The 21,114-nt window shown below is 44.4% G+C and overlaps 1 protein-coding gene across 1 annotated transcript; it reads right to left on the minus strand.

Annotated features, from left to right (window-relative positions):
* Positions 1-1,339: 1,339 nt before the first annotated feature.
* ARMCX4 (armadillo repeat containing X-linked 4) lies at positions 1,340-8,657 on the minus strand. Its single transcript, XM_060138029.1, has one exon. It carries the CDS (start codon positions 8,655-8,657, stop codon positions 1,680-1,682), a length of 6,978 nt encoding a protein of 2,325 aa, XP_059994012.1. The 3' UTR covers positions 1,340-1,679.
* Positions 8,658-21,114: the final 12,457 nt, after the last annotated feature.

Genomic DNA, 21,114 nt, shown 5'->3' on the forward strand with positions numbered 1-21,114 from the left:
CTGAATTCATCCGTTTCCTTTCAGTAAATTATGCAAAAAGTCCTGGTTTATTATAGTTGTAGTTGCCCATCAACATTTTCAAGAGCTGCATAATGTCTCAATGTGTAGACATACCTTAATTTCTTAGCCAAGTGCCTATTTCAAGACACTTGGGTCATTCACAATTTTTCACTCTTCAAAAAGGTGCAGATGCACAGCCTTGTACAAGCTGATTATTTGATTATCTCCTAATGATAAATTTCTACAAGAGGAATTTCTGGGTCAAAGAGCATGCACATCTTGAAAGCTTCTGAAACATGTATCCAAATGGATCTTGTACCAAGTATGCTCCCACCAGCACAGTTTGAAGGTGTCCCTCCACCCACACCCTCACCATACTCTGGGTTGGAAGAGAGGTGGATCTTCTCCAGTATGGATGCCAACAGCCCTCTCAATGGTTCCATAAAGACCCTGCCCCAACCAATCTTGTAAAAGAAATCTGATAGAAGCACTAAAAATTATTATTTCTTCTATTATATTTTTTCATAATTCCAAAATAATTACTGACATATTCACTCCCATAGACACCAGAGTTGGACAAGAAAGAGGATGTTTTCCTATCAAATGCCCTCAGGACCCTACAATAAAATTGTCCCTCTCTGTATGTCCCCAGGATAGGTTCCAGCACTTCTTCATTCAAAGCAACTCTCACTTCCTTCCTCCCCTTGCCACTCCCATTGCCACCAGTGAAATTTCACGCCTTTAGCATCTATGCCTGAACTATGGTGGTAACTTCCTAAGTGGTGTTCCAATCTCCAGTGGCCACTCCTGTCCCCACTCCAACTCTGACCCATTCTGCACACAAGTCAGTCACATAATGTTCCTTTCATCCTGTCACTCCTCTGGTCACAAAAGGCTTTCGTGTCTCCCAGAAGTGGGTAGAATATACAGACACCTCAGTTTAGAAATCAGGGATCCTCCATGAATGGGACTCACCCAACTGCCTGACTGTATTTTCCATCACTACCCTCCCCACACTTTGTACTCCAGGCAGGCCAGTCTCCTCTGTGGAGCAAAATTCCCACCTCCATGCCTTTCTTCCCGTCACTCCTCCCTCCTCCAATGCCCTTCTGCCCTGTTTTTATCCTGTCTTTCATGCCCAGCTTACTTAAGTGCCCCCTCCTCTGCAAAACTTTCCCTGAACACTGTTGCATGCAGAAGTTTCTTCTGCCTTTAAGCACTAATAGGAAACAGCTGGCTATGATCATAGGCTCTTGGGTTTTGTTAGTATCTTTTTGTTTCCATACATCTTGCCTTTCCAAATAGATCACAGATTCAAGGACAAAGACGTGTCTTTTTTTTCTGCTTAAAACACACAACTTTATTGATGACATAAAAATAAAGTCTCAAATGTATAAGCATAAGTCCACACAAAGGACCAAAGATTACCTTACTTATGAAGAATCAGCTCAGTTTCTGCTCATGAAGCATACCAAAAATATCTCAATCCAGACAAGGTAAAAATCAACACATGTATTTTCAGTACAAAATTGAATTCATTTGGTGTTCATAAAATGGTCCAGCTAACGACCATCATAAGCAACATCACTTTAGAAATTATAATGCAATTTACAATGTGCATTACTTCCAGGCTGCAAAACCAAAATATTACTCAAATTTGTTTGGAAAATTACAACTAATCAGAGTTTACTTAATAATAGCTCAACTCTTTCTTTCACCTCAGGGTCATTGTATTCTGCTGCTAAGACTCGAAGTTTCTTGGCACATGCTTTAGGTCGTTGGAATATGAAATAAAGGGAATTTTTACTGAACTTGTCCTGGGTAAATACTTTTGCTCTTTTTTTAAAATGGTAATTTATATTTTCAAATAGTGAAAGAGCATTAAGAATATTTTCCTTTGTCTCTTTCTTGCTAAAGATATTAATCAGTGATGCTGGTGCATTGGCAATGAGCAAGTCTTTTGTCATAGATGGATTTTTAGAGAAATTTAAAAGCATTCCCAAAATATGGTCTTTAGTTTCTCCACTTCCCACAGTTAACAAACGAAGAAATTCTGAAATGTAATTTGTAACCATATGCTGATATTCACTAATAATAGTCAGGTGCTTTATCAATCTCAATCCAGCCAGCTGCACATTTGAATTCAAGGGATAGGTGATGGTGTCTTCACATACTTGGTTTAAGTATGTTTTAACCTTCCTGTGATTTTCAGCAGCCACCGAGATGTTATTCAGTGCATTTAAAGCCTTCTGCCTAACACTGGGGTAGGGATTATTGAGCAAGCCTTCAATAATTGAGATTCTACCTGCATTACGAATGACTTCATGGGAGAATGGGTAATCACGGCTGTTATACAGAGCATTATTGGCTATTTCATGAATAGAAGGATCTTCAGTCATCTCAATCATGCAAATGAGTTTTTCAAGCTCTCGTGGATCCATATTAGTTTCACGTCTACAGCGGCAGGCCCAAGGCTGAGTTTTCTCCCCAGACCTGATCTGCTTTCTGAGCTCATCTTCAGGTGGGAAGCAGGATTCATTTTGATATGGAAATTTCATTTCTGTCCAGATCATGGCTCCCGCCCATGACCCCATTCCTGCCCCAGGGACCATAGATGGATATGTGACTCTTGACTCAGCTGACTTTTTGGCTTTAGTCTTAGGTGCAGATTTGTCCTCACTTCTGTTTTCATTACTATCCCAGAAACAAGACTTTACATCGACTCCACCAGCAGCTTCAAGCTTATCCTTGGTGCTGGCCTTATCTCCAGCCCTACGCTCAAAATTGACATCTTTCTCACGCTTAGATCTGAATGCATTACTGTTCTCACTCTCAGCCCAAAACAAGGACCTTAAACTTATCTCCTCAATATCAGGGCTGGATGCTCTACTTAGCTCATCCTCATCTACATCCCCAGCCAAAGTCCAGGACCCCATGCCAGCCTCTTCCCCAACCCCAAGCCTAGACCCTGTAGTGGCTGTATCTCCATCCCAGAGCCAAGACTCCTGCCTGACCTCAGCCCCAACCCCAGCCCCAGCCTCAGCCCCCACACAGGAATCCATACAGGCAGCCTCATCAGATCTGATCCAGGACCCAATACTGTTTTTGTTCTCAGCCCCAAATCTAGAACTAATGATAGCCTCTTCCCTAACCACTGAGCTGGATTCAATACTGGCTTCATTTTTATCTCCAGGGCTAGACACAATACCAGCTTCTTCCCCTCTCCAGAACCAAGACCCTGTACTAGCCTCACTCCCAGCCCCAAACCAGGATCCTTCATTGGCCTCTGTCCCAGCACTCACCTGAGACCTTCTACTGGTCTGGTCTCCAGGCCTAGCCCAGGAACCTCCACTTTCCTGCTCTTCAGGCCCTAAGCTAGACCCTCTACTGGCCTCATTCCCAGGCTTAGACCCAGCCCAGGATTTTCCACAAGGCTGATCCCCAGTGCCAGCCCAGGAGCCTCCTCCACTGGCCTGATCCTCAAACCCAGGTTTGGAACAGCTACCAGCTTGATTCCCAGCCACAATCCAGGACGTTCCACTGGCCTGACCCCCAGTACCAACCCAGGACCCACCACTGGCCTGGTCTGCAAGCCCTGGACTAGACCCTCCCATGGCATGGTCCTGAGCACCAGACCAGAATGCTCCTCCACTGGCCTGATCCTCAAATCCAGGTTTGGAACAGCTACCAGCCTGATCCCCAGCTCCAGCCCAAGACCCTCCACTGACCTGACTCCCATTATCAGCCCAGGACCCACCACCGGACTGGTTCATGGGCCCAAGCCCAGGCCCTCCAATGGCCTGGCCACTAGTCCCACCCCAGGACCCTCCTGTATTGGCCTGACTCCCACTGTAAGCATAGAACCATCCAGTGAACTGATCCTTGAGCACTGGCCTGGATCCTCCACTGGCCTGGTCCCCAATGCCAGCCCAGGAATCTCCAACGGACTGGTCCCTGGGCCCCAGTGTAGACCCTCCACTAGCCTGGCCTCCACTAGCCTGGCCCCCACTGTCAGCCCAAGACACTCTTCCAGATTTGGCCTGATCCTCATATCTAGGCTTTGTCTCACCACCAGCCTGATGCCCAGGTCCAACCCAGGACCCTTCATTGGCCTGGTCCACAGCCCCAACCAAGAAACCTCCACTGGCTTGGTCCCCAGAGTCAGCCCAAGACCCTCCACTGGACTGGTCCTCAGGCCCCGACCTAGTCCCTCCACCAGCCTGGCTACCAGCCCCAGCCAAAGACTCTTCTTCACTGACCTGATCCTTAAATCCAGGCTTGGACCCACCACCAGGCTGATCACCAGTCCCAGTCCAAGAACCCCCACTGGCCTGATCCACGGCCCCCACCAAGAATCCTTCACTGGCCTGGTTCCCAGTGCCAGTCCAGGACCCAACACTGGACTGGTCTGCAAGCCCTGGCCTAGACTCTCTATTGGGCTGTTCTCCAGCTGTAACCCAGGACCCACCACTGGACTCATCCACAAGCCCTAGCCCAGACCCTCCACTGGCTTGGTCTGCAGTGTCAGCCCAGGCCCTTCCACTGGACTGGTTTTCAGGCCCCAGCCCAGCTCCAGCCCAGGACGCATTTTCATTGGTCTGATGCTCAAGTCTAGGCTTGGATCCACCACCAGACAAATCACTAGTCCCAACCCAGGATGCACCGCCAGACAGATCACTAGTCAGAATCCAGGACCCTCCAGTAGCCTGGTCCACAGCCACAGCCCAGTACCCAATGTTAACTACATTCCCAGCTGTAGCCTGAGCCCAGGACCCTCCATTAGCCTGAATCCCAGCCACATCCTGGGACCTTCCACTGGCCTGTGCCTCAGCCCCAGCCCAGGATGCTCCATTGGCCTGATTCTCAACCACAGTCCAGGACACTCCAATGGTCTCTCCCCCAGTCCAGGATACCCCACTGGCCTGGCCCCCAGCCCAGGAACTCTCACTGGCCTGAGCTCCAGTCCAGGGCACCACAACAGCCTGGTTGCCAGTGCCAGCCCAAGAAGCCCCACTGGCCTGGTTCTCAGCCACAGTCCAGGACCCTCCAACAGCCTTGTTCCCAGCGTCTACCCAGTAACCCCCACTGGCCTGGCCTGCAGCCCAGGACTGTTCACTGGCATGACTCCCAGCCCAGAGCCCTCCACTGGCCTGGTCCCCAGCTCCAGCCCAGGATTGAATACCAACCTCATTCTCACCCCTAGCTGCACTCCAGGATTCAACATTGGCTTCATTCTCATCATCAGCCCAGGACATGCTATTCTCCCAGTATCCATCCCTAGCCTGAAACCTAAATTTGATCCACTGCTCAGAAGCAATCCAGTCCTCAACACCAATCCCATTCCAGTAGTAGTCATGGACCTTAGGCTGAGACTTTTTGCAGGCCTGAGTGCCTGCCCCACCCTCACTCTCAGAAGTGGGCGTGTCCTTAGCCTTCGGCTTTACAGAGGCATCTCCTGTGGCTTCTGCCTCAGACTTACGCATAGCCTTGTCCTTTGCCCCAGACGAGGTCTTACTCTGGGAATGGGCTACAGACTGACGCTGGTCAGAGCCCATCGTACATGCTCCAGCCTCTACCTTAGACTCAGCAACATGATTGCCCCTAACCTTACTCCTGGCACCAAGCAAGGCCTCACCCTGGGAATTGGCCAGAGCCTGGGGTGGGGCAGAGCCTGTTGTACCTGGTCCAGTCCCTGCTTTAGACACAGCATTGGGATTGCCCTTGACCTTACTCCTGGCACCAAGCAAGGCATCACCCTGGGAACTGGCCACAGCCTGGGGCTGAGTAGAGCCTGTTGTATCTGTCTGAGGCTGGGCAGAGTCTGCTGTATCTGGCCCAGCCCCTGCCTTAGGCACAGCACTGGGATTGCCCCGGACCTTATTCTTAGTACCACACAAAGCCTCACCCAGGGAACTGGCTGCAGCCTGGGACTGAGCAGAGCCCTTCGTATCTGTCTTAGACCCTACCTTAGACACAGCATTGGGATTGCCCCGGACCTTATTCTTAGTACCATATAAGGTCTCACCCTGGGAATTGGCTGCAGCCTGGGGCTGGGCAGAGCCCTTTGTATCTGGCCCAGACCCTACCTTAGACACAGCATTGGGATTGCCCCGGACCTTATTTCTGGCACCAGGTAAGGCTTCACCTTGAGAATTAGACTCAGCTTGGGGCTGAACAGAGCCCACTGTATCTGGCCCAGACCCTACCTTAGATACATCATTGGGATTACCCCTGACCTTATTCTTGGCACCAGGCAAGACCTCACCCTGAGAATTGGCCACTGACTGGGGCTGGACAGTGTTTGCTGTATCTGTTTGAGGCTGGGCAGAACACGTTGTATCTGGTCCAGCCCCTGCTTTAGACACAGCATTGGGATTGCCCCGGACCTTATTCTTAGTAGCAGACAAGGCTTCACCCCAGGAATTGGCCACAGCCTGGGGCTGAGCAGTGCCTGTTGTATCTGTTTGAGGCTGGGCAGAGCCCTTTGTATCTGGCCCAGCCCCCGCCTTAGACACAGCGTTGAGATTGCTCCTGACTTTAATCTTGACACCAGGCAAAGTCTCACCTTGGGAATTGGCCACAGCTTGGGGCTGGGCAGAGTTCTTTGTATCTGGTCCAGTCCCTGCTTTAGACACAGCATTAGGATTGCCCCGGATCTTATTCTTAGTACCACACAAGGCCTCACCCTGAGAATTGGCCACAGCCTGGGGCTGAGCAGAGCTTGTTGTATCTGTTTCAGGCTGGGGAGAGCCCTTTGTATCTTGCCCAGTACCTGCCTTAGACACAGTATTGGGATTGCCCCGAACTTTATTCTTGACACCAGGCAAGGCTTCCCCCTGGGTATTGGCCATAGCCTGGGGCTGTGCAGAGCTCTTCGCATGTGGCCCAGCCCCTGACTTAGACACAGCATTGGGATTGTCCTGGACCTTCTTCTTGGCACCAGGCAAGGCCTCGCCCTGGGAACTGGCCATTTCCTGAGGCTGACCACAGGCCCTTAGTTCTGCCTTAGCCCCTGCCCCAGAAATAGTATCAGGATCGCCCCTGCCATCAGTCCTGGAATCAGGGAAAATTTCAGCTTGGGCCTTGACCCCAGCTTGAGGCTGTGCACAGGTTTTCATGTCTGCTCCGACCCCTGCCTTACACTTGCCTTTGGCTTTGCCCCTAGCTTTACCTCTGGTACTAGGTAGAGCCTCAGCCTGGCTCTTAGTGGAAGTCTGAGACTGTGCCTTTGTGTCTGTCCCAGCCTCTTCTTTAGACTTGGTGTTGGCATTGCCCTGAGCCTTAATCCTGTCATCAGGCAAGGCATCAGCCTGGACATTGGCCTTAGGCTGAGGCTGTGTATAGGACTCAGTGTCTGTCCCAACCCCCACCTTAGATACGGCATTGGAATTGCCTCTACCCTTACCCCTGGTATCAGACCTAGCCTCAGCCTGAGCACTGGCTACAGCTTGAGGCTGAGCGGCAGCCCTCGTGTCAGCTCCAGTCATTGCCTTAGGTGTGACATTGTTATTTCCCCTATCATCAACCCTGGCACTAGACATTGTCTCAGCCTGTTTCTTGGTCACAGTCTGAGATTGTGTAGAAGCACTTGTACCTGCCCCAACCCCTGCCTCACACATGGCATTGGTATTAACCCCAGCATCAACCATTGCCCCAGGCACAGCCTCAGTCTTGGCTACAATCTGAGGCTGAGCAAAAGCCCTCATATCTACCACAGACCCTGCCTGAGACGCAGTTTTGCAATTCCCCTTGGCCTCAACCCCAGTACCAAGCATGTCGTCAACCTGGATCTTGGCCACAGCCTGAGACAGTGCACAGGACTTCATGTCTGCTCCAGATTCTGCCTTGGACTTGGTGTTATGATTTCCCTTAGCAACAACTGAGGTACCAGACCTGGCCTCAGACTGAGTCTTGGCCACACTCACAGTCTCTTCCAGGGCTCTCAACTTGGTCTCAGCCACACTTCCAATCTTGTTTATGGTACCCACCTTGGCCACTTCCCTGATTACTGCCAAGGCCTCATTCCGTGTCACCATCACTCTGTTCATTTCTGTCTCTTTTTCAGCCAATATACGAGTTTCTGCTTTGGTCTGGGTCATTGCTTCTTTCTTGGTCTCTGCCCTAGCACCAAGTGCCCAAGCTTTAGCCTTGGTCTGGGTCACTGCCTCTTTCTTGACTAGTCTCCCAGACTCAGAGTCAGTTTGGGTCACTGCTTCTTTCATGGCCACTTCACTGGCTTTGGCCTCAGTCAGAATCACTGCCTCTGTTATGACCACTGTTCCAACCACTGTCTTTGCCTCAGATTGGGTCTCTGTCTCTGCCTCAGCCCATGCCTTGGCTTGAGAGTTGGCTTTGATTCTGGCTGTAGCAGTGGTATTAGTCTCTACTTCAGCCCCAGCCCCACCTCCTGCTCCAGTTTCTGCTCCAGTCTTGGGCTTGGATCTAGTCTCAATCTCTGTCCCAACCATGGCTTCACACATCGCCAAGGTCTGGTTCTGTATCCCAACCACATTTTCCATTTTGACTCTGGACCCATTTCTGGCAAGTCTCCTCACACTCTGGGCTCTTCCCTTGGTTAATCTGTAAATGCAGTAGCAAGCACCAGCCCAGATCATCAGTCCTGCGGTCACCCAGCCCACTTCCTGAACACGACCCATGTAATCACCCTTGCTGAAGACACGAACAAGGTACAGAGGGGCTCAATCAGGCTGTGAAAAGTGGGTAGTAGGTCTGCGCATAGGCCTGTGAGGGTGTTGGTCTTCAGCCACTCAAAGGCCACTACAGTTGCCACTGGAGGTGGACCTAGAAGTGGAGGAAGGAAATGCACTAAAATTTCTCTTCTAATTCTGTGCATCACACAGATAGATACAGAAGGACAGGAAAGTGTAAAAATGGTGTGCTTGGTGGAAGAAAAGGATGATTAGCAAATTCTCTCTCCATCCCTTTTATTTTATCTCCTCTCCATCTTCCCCAGTGCCCAACAATTTCCCCCAAGGTACTTCCGTACACATTTCCTTATACCAAATGAACAGTGGAAAGGATGGTGGTAAGGCTGACTATGAATGGTAAAGACTGGGAAGCCCTCAGACTTCGATTTTTACTGGACCTACTCTGGTCACCACTCCCACAGGTCCCCACCCTCATACCAACCTGTAATGATCAAGGCAGTTCCCTCCTCTTTCCTTCTCTTGATTGGAGATATACCCTAAAGTAGATCTATAAACTCATGAGATCTGTGGACCTAGAGACAGACAGATAGACAGGCGGAAGTGAAGATTTTGCTCTTGTTGTGACAGATATATTATTAGCAAACTACCTCTCTATCCCCTTCAATTTGCCCCACTCCCTGTGCCAAAATAAAGGTGAAGGTGTGGGGTAAGTGAAGAGATAGTGGGAAAAGTGACTGGAAAAAGGAGAGACTGAGGATCCTCCAGACTGGACACTGGCCCTACTGGATGGGCACTGGTCTCCAGCAATCCACCTTTGATGTCTACCCAGCCAGTTCCCAGCCTCTTACCAGTCTATACTGATCAGGGATAATTTCCTTCTTGTTTCTTTGCTTCCAGTGATCTCAAACCTTTCAGACCTGTAGACCAACCTGTGGACAAGTAAACAAACAGACAGTAGAGACCAGGTCCTTCACAGAACAAACAAGCACCTTGATCCCTGACTCCAGTCCCTGCCTTGTGAGAGCACATGTCCAGTTTGCTAAAATGATCCATCCTTTCAAGTCTTCTCTCCGTCACACTCCAGCCCACCCTTACCCCAATATTTCTACTATTTCCTGCACTGAAATCAGTAGTGGGGGTAGCAACACTGTGGAAATCTGGCAGAGTGTAGGAGAGGCAGAAGAAACCTCCACTGAGAGGACCGTCTCAAGTCTCAGCCACCTCATATGCCCACCCTCTCTTGTTACCCCCAGGCACTGCCCATCTTCACACCAACCTCCACAGTCCCAGGCCAGTCTCCCAATTTCCCTTGCTTTCCGTGGTAAACAGCCCTACTGTCGCCCTATGGGAAGACCTAGGAAAAAACAGAGAAAAAAGGGAAGGTGAAACTTGAGTGCTTGTGACATCCCAGCATCTGAAACATGGGTCCCAGTACCTGCCTTACTGGATTTAGAGATCTGTTCTCTGGCAAGCAAAACCTAGGGCTTCTCCAGCACTGAAATGCGCAGGGTGGAAAGGGGAGGCAGGAAAAAGGGGAGAGACAGAGGCGAATTATTGTAAAACCACCTGTAGGATTCTAGGGCTTCTCTCAAAAGTCCATCTTTTCCTTCACCTGTGCAGACAGGTGGGAAAATCTGAAAAACTGGAAAACCAGGAGACGCATAGAGGCCCCCATATCCCATATTCTAGAATCACAGCCTACTGCCATCTACTTCTCTTTAAACCCATCTCTAGGAATCTCCAGCATAAGAGACAAGGTGTGTGTGTGGTGGAGGGAGGCTTTTGCTTCTGCAAAATCACCATCCCTGCCCCACAAAGGCTATCTCCAAAAAAAAAAAAAAAGTAATTCTTTGAGACAACAATTTGTATTTTCTGAGGCACAAATAAAAGCATCCCTAGAAAAGTTGCTGTCTTTATTGGCCTTCAACATACACTTTACGTGAAAAAGCCCAAGCTTGGTAAGTAAACGCAGGTTAGGGAAAGTCCACTATAGCCCCACCCTATATCCCAACCAAATAGAGGCGCCTAAGTTCCTGTCACAGAGAATATTCATAGAGCGCTTCAACTGTTCACAACGGGTGCCCGTGCCCACACTAACCTCCGCAGATCCTGTGCAGTTGTCTCCTTTCCTTCTTCCCTCGCCTTGCCGCGAACAGTGCCACCCCGAATTACTGTCTTCAGATAGGAGATAGTAAAGGCACTGAGTGCTGGGACCAGTACCCAGGACACAGATCCCAACGCTGGATTCAGGAACCCAGTTATCAAACGTCCCTCCCCACATTGCAAGACGCCACCCTCACCAACCCTGCCGTCCAGTCACTAAGGCCCACCATTTTCTCTGCAAACGCCACCGTGGCGTGTCCCTTCCACTGAAATGAGCAGGAAGCGGAGCAGGCGTGTGTGGTCTGTGATTAGATTCAGAGAGAATGGGGCATCTCAATCTCTGCATTTCCCTCTTGAGACACTCCCCCCACCATTCGCCCTGTCAAAGCTCACGGTTCCCCAGCACAGACGTAGGGAGGAGGAGGAGGGCTCGGGAGAATCTGAGCGAAGGCTCTGGGAACTTGAGCCCGCTTTGGCCGCCACCCCCCGACCAGCTCCGGGGATCCGCAGTCCGCTGCCGCCCTGGCTTCGGCGCACGGGGCCCTTACCTGCTCCGCTTCCCCCGGGCCCAATGCCAGCCCGCCGTTCGCAGGGCAGCGGGGAGCTGGTACCCACACACGAGTGACGACTGCACCGAAAGCTGCGTCGCTCTGCAGCTCCCGGTCACGTGAGGGCCCCGCGTCACCGCCTAGCTCGCCCTCCGATCCCCCCCCCCCCGCAACCAGGGCCGGCGGGGAGTTCAACAGGACCCTCCCCTCCACCTCCGCGCGCAATATCTCCCCCTCCACCCAGCTGTGCGCGAGGCCCGGTCACTCAGCTCCTTTCCCTCCAATCTGAGAGCCCACAAGTGGCATCACCTCCCTGCGGTTGGAGTTTGCCCTTCTCCTGTTACCAGGGAGGGTCTGCGTCCCCCATCCACCCTCAGGCCTTGGCTCCGGCCTTTTCGGCTGCTTCTTTGAGGACTCTCTCTTTCTCTCTTACGCTGTTAAGACTAGCGTCCCCATTGGATACGTTGCTGCACCAAAATGGGCTAGGGAAGAGGTGTCAGGAAGGGGAGCAGAGAGTGCAAGGAGAGGTTTAACGTTCTTTTTTATGTTCCTTTTTTTTCCCTTTTAACGTCACATTCATTGTTTTTGTAATGGGGAAATGGCGTCAAGCCATTTTCGTTTGACATTTACAAATTAGGTTGTAAAAATAACAAAAGACTCATCCATTTGTTGACGTTATTTTGTGCCACATTAAGAATGTTTTCGAATTGCTATAAATTATTTCACAGCTTTCAAAACAGACTGGTAATTATTAACATTTTAAATATAAAATTTTCCTGAACAAAACCAATAGGTTTTCAATGTGACCTATAAATTCATCTTTGGAAAGACCAATCTTGGCAATTTTACACAAGCGATTTACAACTTTTCGAAGTTCTGGTTGAATTTATTGATGATCTTGTGTCAGGTGTCTGAGAACTTCTTCATAGATGACTCCTGGGTGATGGAATGGAGACCCCACTCCTGATGAACCCAGCGCCTGAAAACTAGTGACTTCCCAGATTAACCTGTTTTCCACTCAAGGAGTTTTATTGGGATTTTACATAAGCGTGTGATCAAATCAGTCTCATCACACCCAGGAAAGGACCAACTGTGCTATCCCACTAATGGAAATGAAGCTTAACAGGTGGATTTTCATTAGATCATGACACTGGTGAGATATCTCCACTATCTGCCATTCATGCACTGTTTGTCCCCATAGCAGCTGGGACCTAACCCTAACCCTAGCAGCGGGGGCATACAGTGTTCAGCATCTTTCAGTAGAGATAGGGGGTAAGGTCTGTGGCTGACTATGGATCTGTGGGCAATACTCCTGAAATCCATGTCATTTTTCTCTCACAAAAACCAGTTTACAGGATCCCAAGCAGTCGCCAGGGGGAAGTCCCTGCCTTCTGTTACAGTTTCACTGCACCACCCATACAAACCCCTCAGAATAATCCCAGAACTCAGGGACAAAGTATGCATAACTTAGTCCCCAGACATCCAGCTGCCCCTGCTGGGGAGTCATACTCTAAATATAGACCCTTCAGGCAGCCTCTTTCTTAGGTTGAAATCTGACACCCCAGCAGGAAGCTCCCTGCCTGAGGGGCCCCTGTGTGGGGGAGGCCCCTCTAGGAGGTGAAACAGGAAGCCCAGAGTGCCTTAGACCCTTACTAATGGCTTTTCAGAACTCAATCGCCTGTGACCAATTTATGTTCCTCATCAGAGGGAAACATTTAGAAATTGATTATGAAGACATTTAAAATTTTAGTAAACTTAAAAACACAAACTCATGAGGATAGGATGTCAAACAGCTTATTTGTAATAATCTAAAAACTCTTACAAATCATTAATAAAATGGTAAGCCAATAGAAAGCATGCCAAAGATGCAAATGGATTTGTTTGCAGAAAAGAAATACCAATGACAGATAAACATATGAAGAAAAGCTCAACTTCAAAGAAATGCAGATCGAAACAACTATGTGTTGCCATGTTTCATCTAGGAGTGCCAAAATTTAGAAATTTGATAATGTTATTGACTGGTTTATGGGGAAATGGGCACTCCCACGCTCTGTTGGAAGCAGATACTGTGATGCAACAGTTTTACAGAGAGCTATTTGGCAAAATCTATTATATGATAAATATAATATCCCACAAATTCTTTGACTGAGCAATTCTATTCCTAGGAGTTTAGCCAGCCTGATACTTACACAGTTTCACAAAGATTCATATACTAGGATATCTATTGCAGTGCTTGCAAAGGTTAAAACAACCGAAGCAACATAAAAAGTCCATCAATAGGGAAAACATTACATAAATTAGGTTAAATTTATGCAATACGGCTGATAAAAAGATTTAGATCTACGTATCCTGATGGAAAGATACTTAAGGTATTTTACTGTTTGCTTATTTTCTATTAAACTATTTGTTTATTTGTAATTGCATGGAAATTCTGCAAGAATACATTCTAGTATAAGATTCAAACCCAGAAAAAGCACTAGTACAGCTTTAACACCACTGTCCTCATCAAAGCACAGTTACCTCCCCTTTTTATAAATTTTCTGTGTTAAATGCTTTTCTATACATTACACATACATGTCTTATTAAAATATATAAATGGGTCTCTTCAATAAGTGGTGCTGGAGCTTGCCTAGTGGCACAGTGGTTAAGAATCCGCCTTTTAATGCAGGGGACACGGGTTCGAGCCCTGGTCCGGGAAGATCCCACATGATGCGGAGCAACTAAACCCGTGTGCCACAACTACTGAGCCTGCACTCTAGAGCCCTCAAGCCACAACTACTGAAGCCCGCGTGCCTAGAGCCCGTGCTCCTCAACAAAAGAAGCCACTGCAATGAGAAGCCCGCACACCACAACGAAGAGTAGCCCCTGCTCGCCACAATTAGAGAAAGCCCATGCACAGCAACGCAGACCCAACACAGCCAAAACTAAATTAATTAATTAACTAACTAATTTTTTTAAAAAGTGGTGCTGGAAAAACTGGACAGCTACATGTAAAAGAATGAAATTAGAACATTCTCTAACACCATATACAAAAATAAACTCAAAATGGATTAAAGACCTAAATGTAAGACTGGATACTATAAAACTCCTAGAGGAAAACATAAGCAGAACACTCTTTGACATAAATCACAGCAATATTTTTTTGGATCCATCTCCTAAAGTAAGTCTTGATTTCCAATATTCATTCCCTCTAAAAGCAAATCATAATTTTTTACCACTGAATTTGAATTTCAGACAAAATGGATCATATAAGTTATCAAAATTGGCTCAAGAAGTAGAAAACATGAATAGACCAATGAAGGTGATAGCCTGTTCAATAACCAATGAAGGTGATAGCCTGTTCAATAACCAATGAAGGTGATAGCCTGTTCCACATCGCCTCCTTCAGAGGAACCATTGCCTCTTTCCACGTTCCTAGCTAAAAGTAAAAGCTTTACTTTTTAAACTTTTCCACTAAAAGTACAAGCCAAAGTTGTAAGATTTCTAGCAGAAAACATAGAGGAACATATTCATTACCTTGGAGTAGGCAAAGATGTCTTGGACAGGATACAAGAAGCATTAATAATAAAAGAGAAAGGTAGACTTTATCAAAATATAAATTTTCTGTTCATCTGTACACATTATTAACAAAATGAATATGCAAGCCACAGACTTGGAAAAAATTATATATGCAGTTCATATATCTGACAAAGGACTTTTATCCAGCATATGTAAAGACATACAAATGAACAATCAAAAGGAGAACCCAACGTAAAATTGGGCACAAACTTAAATGGACACTTCACAAAAGAAGATACCCAATCCTCAACATCTTTAGTAATCAGGGAAATGCAAATTGAAACCACAATGAGATATCACCACACACCCACTAGAACGGCTAAAGCCAAAGACTAACAACACCAAATGTTGGTGAGAATGGAGAAACCAGAACTCTAATATATTGCCATTAGGGGTGTAAAATGGTACAAGCACTTTGGAGAACTTTTCTGCAGTTTCTTACAAAGTTTAATGTTCACTTACCCTACAAACCAACAGTTTCACTTCTGAGTATTTAGTAAAGAAAAATGAAAACATATGTCCACGCAAAGACTTGCACATGAATGTTTATATTAGCTTAATTCATAATAGGCTAAAACAGAAAACGACAGGAGAAAGGATAAACAAATTGTTGTATGTATATACAATAGAATACCACTCAGTAATAAAAAGTAATGAAATACCGATACATGCAACAAGATGGATAAATCTGAAAAGCAGTATGCTGAATGAAAGAAGCCAGACACAAAGGAGTACTATAGCATTCCATTTATATGAAACAGAGAACAAACAAAACTAATCTGTGATGATAAAAATGAGAAAGTGGTTGTCTGGGAGATAGAGGGGAATTAACTGGAAAGAGGTACAAGGGATCTTTCTGGCGTGATGGAAATATTCTGTATCTTGGTTTGTGTGGTAGTTACATGGTTATGCACAATTGTTAAAACTCTAAAAACTGAACATTTAAGATACGTGTGATATATTGCATATAAACTATACCTCAGTACACACCAATTTCTTCCCCAGAGAGGGTTGCCTTATTAGTTTGGGTATAGCACAACAGACCTTTTTCTATGAATTAAGTACACATATGTGTACCTACAGAAATACTGTTGGGGGGCATCATATTGTACATATGTTTCACAACTTAATGGGTTTTGCTCATCAATGTATCTTGGAGCTCTTTACATGTCAGTAAATGTGGATCTTTTTAACTGTTGTATTGTATTCCATAGTGTGGCTATAGCATGGTTATTTACCTATTCCTCTACTGATGGACATTTATGTTTTCTTTAATTTTGAATAATATTAAACAATACTACAAAACTTATCTTTGAAAATTTTGCCAATTGGAAAACTGAGAAGTGGTATAGCAGTGTTGTAGATTACATTTTGCTTTTAAGTAGTGAGGTTGTGCATTTGTTCACATGTGTGTTGGACATACATAGCTCTATGAATTGCCTGCTCACATCCTTTTTCTATTTTTCTGTTGTATTATCTTTATCTTATTGTCTTTGCAGAAGAGCTGTATTTAGTGTGGATAGAACTTGTTTCTCTCTTTATTATGTTACAAATATTTTCTCCCACTTTGTAGCTTGTTTTGATATTGTTTATGTTGTCTTTCCACGTACTGAAGGTTTTCAATTTTGATGTGATCAAATGAACTGTTTTTTTCATTTATGGAATTTTTAATTTTAAAATGAATAATTACATAGTTATTGACTATATTCCCCACACTGTACATTTCATAACTGTGACTCATTTATTTTGCACCTGGAAGTTTTTACCTCTTAATCTCCCTGACCTACTTTCCTCCACCCACCCTCCTTTCTTCTGGCAACAACCTCTGTATCTATAACTTTGTTTCTGTTTTCTTATGTTTGTTCATTTGTTTAGTTTTTCAGATTCTACATGTAAGTGAAATCATACAGTACTTGTTTTTCTCTGACTTATTTCACTTAGCATAATACCCTCTAGGTCCATCCATGTTGTCACAAATGGCAAGATTTCATTCTTTTTAATGACTGAGTAATATTCCATCATATATATATATATATATATATATATATATATATGCCACATCTTCTTTTTTCCATTCATCACTTAGGTTACTTCCATATCTTGGCTACTATAACTAATGCTGCAATGAACATAGGGGTGCATATGTCTTTTACTGTTTTTGTTTTCTTTGGATAAATACCCAGGAGTGGAATTGCTGGATCATATGATAGTTCTACTTTTAATTTTTTGAGGAACCTCCATAATATTTTCCATAGTGGCTGCACCAATTTACAATCCTACCAACAGTGCATGAGGGTTACCTTTCCTCCACATCCTCCTCAACACTTGGTATTTCCTGTCTTTTTGATAATAACCATCCTAATGAGTATAAGGTGATATCTCATTGTGGTTTCGATTGCATTTCCCTGATGATTAGTGATGGTGAGCACCATTTAATGTGCCCGTTGGTCATCTGTATGTCTTCTTTGGGAAAAGAATGCATATTCAAATCCTCTGCCCATTTTTTAATCGAGTTGTATGTTTGATGTTGAGTTGTAGGGGTTCTTTGTAAATTTTGGATATGAACACCTTGTCTACATACCATTTGCAAATATCTTCTCCCATTCAGTAGGTGGCCTTTTTGTATTGTTGATTGTTTCCTTTGCTCTGCGAAAGCTTTTTCATTTGATTTGGTCCCATTTGTTTATTTTTGCTTTTGCTTCCCTTGCCTGAAGAGACATATCCATAAAAATATTACTAATATGGATGTCAAAGAGCTTACTGCCTATGTTTTCTTCTAGAAGTTTTATGGTTTCAGATCTTATATTTAAGTCTTTTAATCCATTTTGAATTTATTTTTGTGTGTGGTGTGAGAGAGTCATTTATGGATTTTTTTCCTCCCCAGCTAAAGTTTATGAAAAATAGTATAATACTATTATAAGTTTTAAAAATCCATTTGGAACTTAATAACTGGCATGAGATAATTCTCTGATATTTTTTTTTCCAAATGGATATCCAACTTCCCAAAAGCATCTATTGAAGAATCTATCCTTCCTCCCACTGTTTTGAAGTAGAACGTTTACCATATATTTAATGCCCATATGTACTTGGATCTATAAGAGGGTATATTGGTTAAAGGCAAGAATCTTATTGTACATACTATTCTGTGCTGTTTTTCCTCAAATTAATTTATAAATTTAGTACAATCCAGTCAAACCAGTTCTTTTTTAAAATAACACCTGAAGTAACAGTTTGAACTGAAACAGAATTTCTTAAATTTTCTAAAGCTGCTGGACTGAGCAAAACTAAGACTGAGCAAAACTAAGGCAGAGCATTCTTGGGAGAAATCAGTTGCACTAGAGGAAGGGAATTAAGCATTTGCCTACCTTTCCAGTAAGATCTATATTTCAAGTAACCAAATAGCCCTGTTAATGAAGGAAAACACTTTCTTTCAGATTAGAAGAACATTAACTAATAAGCATATAAGAATGATAGGTTTCGGGCTTCCCTGGTGGCGCAGTGGTTGAGCGTCTGCCTGCCGATGCAGGGGTCACGGGTTCGTGCCCCGGTCCGCGAAAATCCCACATGCCGCGGAGCGGCTGGGCCTGTGAGCCATGGCCGCTGAGTCTGCGCGTCCGGAGCCTGTGCTCTGCAACGGGAGAGGCCACGACAGTGAGAGGCCCGCGTACCGCAAAAAAAAAAAAAAGAGAATGATAGGTTTCAAAAATCATCATTTTGTGATCCCCAATGAAATAATTGATTTAGGCAAGGATTATCAATACATGCCTAAATCATCAGATGCCAGTCATAAGGGGAAAAACATAACTTTAGAAAATAGGAATTATATCATCACCAGCTTAACCCAGTTTAATTTAATTGAGTTTTTTCCCCTAGCTGCTTGAGATAGATGTTTTGATGGTTTATTTCCAGCCTTTATTAATTTCACAGGTTTGTTTGCTCAGGTTTATCAAAGTAAAATTTACACACAGTAAAATTCAGTTATTTTAGATGTAAAGTTTTATGAGTTTTGACAAATGTATGCAGTCATGTAACTACCATCACAATCAAGATATAGAATATTTTCATCACCCTAAAAATTTCCTTTGTGCCCTTTATAGCCAATTCTCTCTCCCCAACCTCAGCCTCTGGAAACCACTGATCTGATTTCTGTTCTTGCAGTTTTGCTTTCTTCAGAAAGCCATATAAGTGAAATAAGCCTTTTGTGTCTGAGTTTCTAAGATAGTGCTTTTGAGCTTTATATATGTTTTTACTTGTATTAATAGTTCAGTCTTTTCTATGGCTTAGCATTGCACTGTATATATGTAGCACAATCTGTTTTCCATTCACCAGTTGATGAACATTTGAGTTGCTTCCAAGTTGAGCCCATTACCAATGAAGCTGCTATAAATGTTTTCATACAAATCTTTGTTTACTCCTCCCTGGGTATATACTTAGGAGTGGGATCATTGATTTTCTATTAAAAAACTGTTTTACCAAAGTGGCTGTGCTATTTTACAGTCCCACCAGAATTATGTGACAGTTCCAGTTGCTCAAATCCTCACCTGTACTCGGTTTTGTCATTTTGTAACTGAACAAAATTTGGGTCCGCTCACCTGCATGCAGTAAAGTCAATCTACTCACTCCCAATTGTGGTGAAGGAAAGTGCAGCGTTTATTGCAAGATGCCAAGCAAGGAATCGAGGTAGCTAATGCTCAAAAGACCCAAACTCCCCGATGTATTTCAGGGAAAGATTTTTAAAGACAGGGTGAGGAAGAGGGTTGCAGGATGCACAATCAGCTCGTGGACATTCTTCTTATTGGTTGGTGATGAGGTAATCAGGAGTCAACATCATCAGCCTTCTGGTTCCCACCGATCTGGGGTCTACATGCTTGCAGGCAGCATGCAGTTTTCTCCCACCTGGTAGGGGTTTCAATATCTGCAAAACAGCTCAAAGGTTGTGGCTCAGAATATTATCTACATTCCTTGAGGAGGAACTAAAGGTCCTTGACTTTGTGTAATGGCTAAACTATTATTATTTTGTCTTGTTTGACTGTTTTCCTTTGTTTCTGAAGTTTCTCACTTTTCTGATTACATTTATTCTTTGGAACTTGGGGAAGGCCTAGGAGGCTAAAGTTTTTCTACAAACAAGATATGGAGGTGTGGGGCATGTCCTGGGGAGGCCCCATAGGGTCCTGCTCCATTACAATTTTTTAAAGTCATTGTAATAGGTATGGCTATTCTAATTTTTGCCCACAATTTTAAATTGGGTTGTTTTTTTCTTATTATTGACATGTAAGAGTTCTTTATATATTCTGGATACAAGCCAGAATTATATTAGCTATGTTGACTTGAAAATATTTTATCCCAGTCTATGATTTGGCTTTTCATTTTCTTAACAGCCTCTTACAAACAGCAGTAATTTTTAATTTTGATAAATCCAATTTATTTTTTCATTATGGTTTGTACTCTTTGTCCTAGAGAAAATTTTTACCTGACCCAAGATTACAAAGGTTTTCTATTACGTTTTCTTCTAGACATTTTATAGTTTTAGCTCTTACATTTAGGTAGATGATACATTTTGAGTTAATTTTTGTGTAAAGTGTGAGGTTTATTTTTTTTTCCATATGGCTTGCCAATTGTTTCAGCATCATTTGTTAAAAAGACTACTCTTTTTCCACTAAATTACCTTGGCACCTTTGCTAAAAATCAACTGACCACATGTGTGGGTCTGTTTCTGGACTCTTTATTCAGTTTTTTTGATCTATAAACCTATCCTTTCACCAAAACCACATTCTTTTGATGACTATACTTAAGTCTCAAAATCAGGTAGTGTGAGACCTCCAATTTTGTTCTTTTTCTAAGCTGTTTCGGCTATCCTAGGCCCTTTGTTTTTTCTGTATAAATTTTTAAATCAGCTTGTCAATTTCTAATCCAAGAAAAGGTCTCCTGAGATTTTGCACCCCACAAATTCTAATATGTCACAATTTCATTAATGCTCAGTTCAAAATACTTTCTAGTTTCCATTTTTATATCTTCTTTGACACACACATAGGTTATTTAGAAATGTATTACTTAATTTCAAAACATGTAACAATTCCCAATTTATTTTTAATTGATTTCTAGCTTAATTTCACAATGGTCAGAGAACATATTTTGTGTTATTTCAATCTTTAGAGTTTGTCAGGACTTTTTTTATGTCCTTCACATAGTCAGATTTTGTAGATGTTCCATCCGTACCTAGAAAGAAAGTGTATTCT

Source organism: Lagenorhynchus albirostris, chromosome X (genome assembly GCF_949774975.1).
Source record: "Lagenorhynchus albirostris chromosome X, mLagAlb1.1, whole genome shotgun sequence".
In the NCBI taxonomy this organism is placed as follows: Eukaryota; Metazoa; Chordata; class Mammalia; order Artiodactyla; family Delphinidae; genus Lagenorhynchus; species Lagenorhynchus albirostris.

Coding starts and splice junctions, on each gene's coding strand:
- ARMCX4 (XM_060138029.1), bottom strand. CDS start 8,657: ATGGGTCGTGTTCAGGAAGTGGGCTGGGTGACCGCAGGACTGATGATC.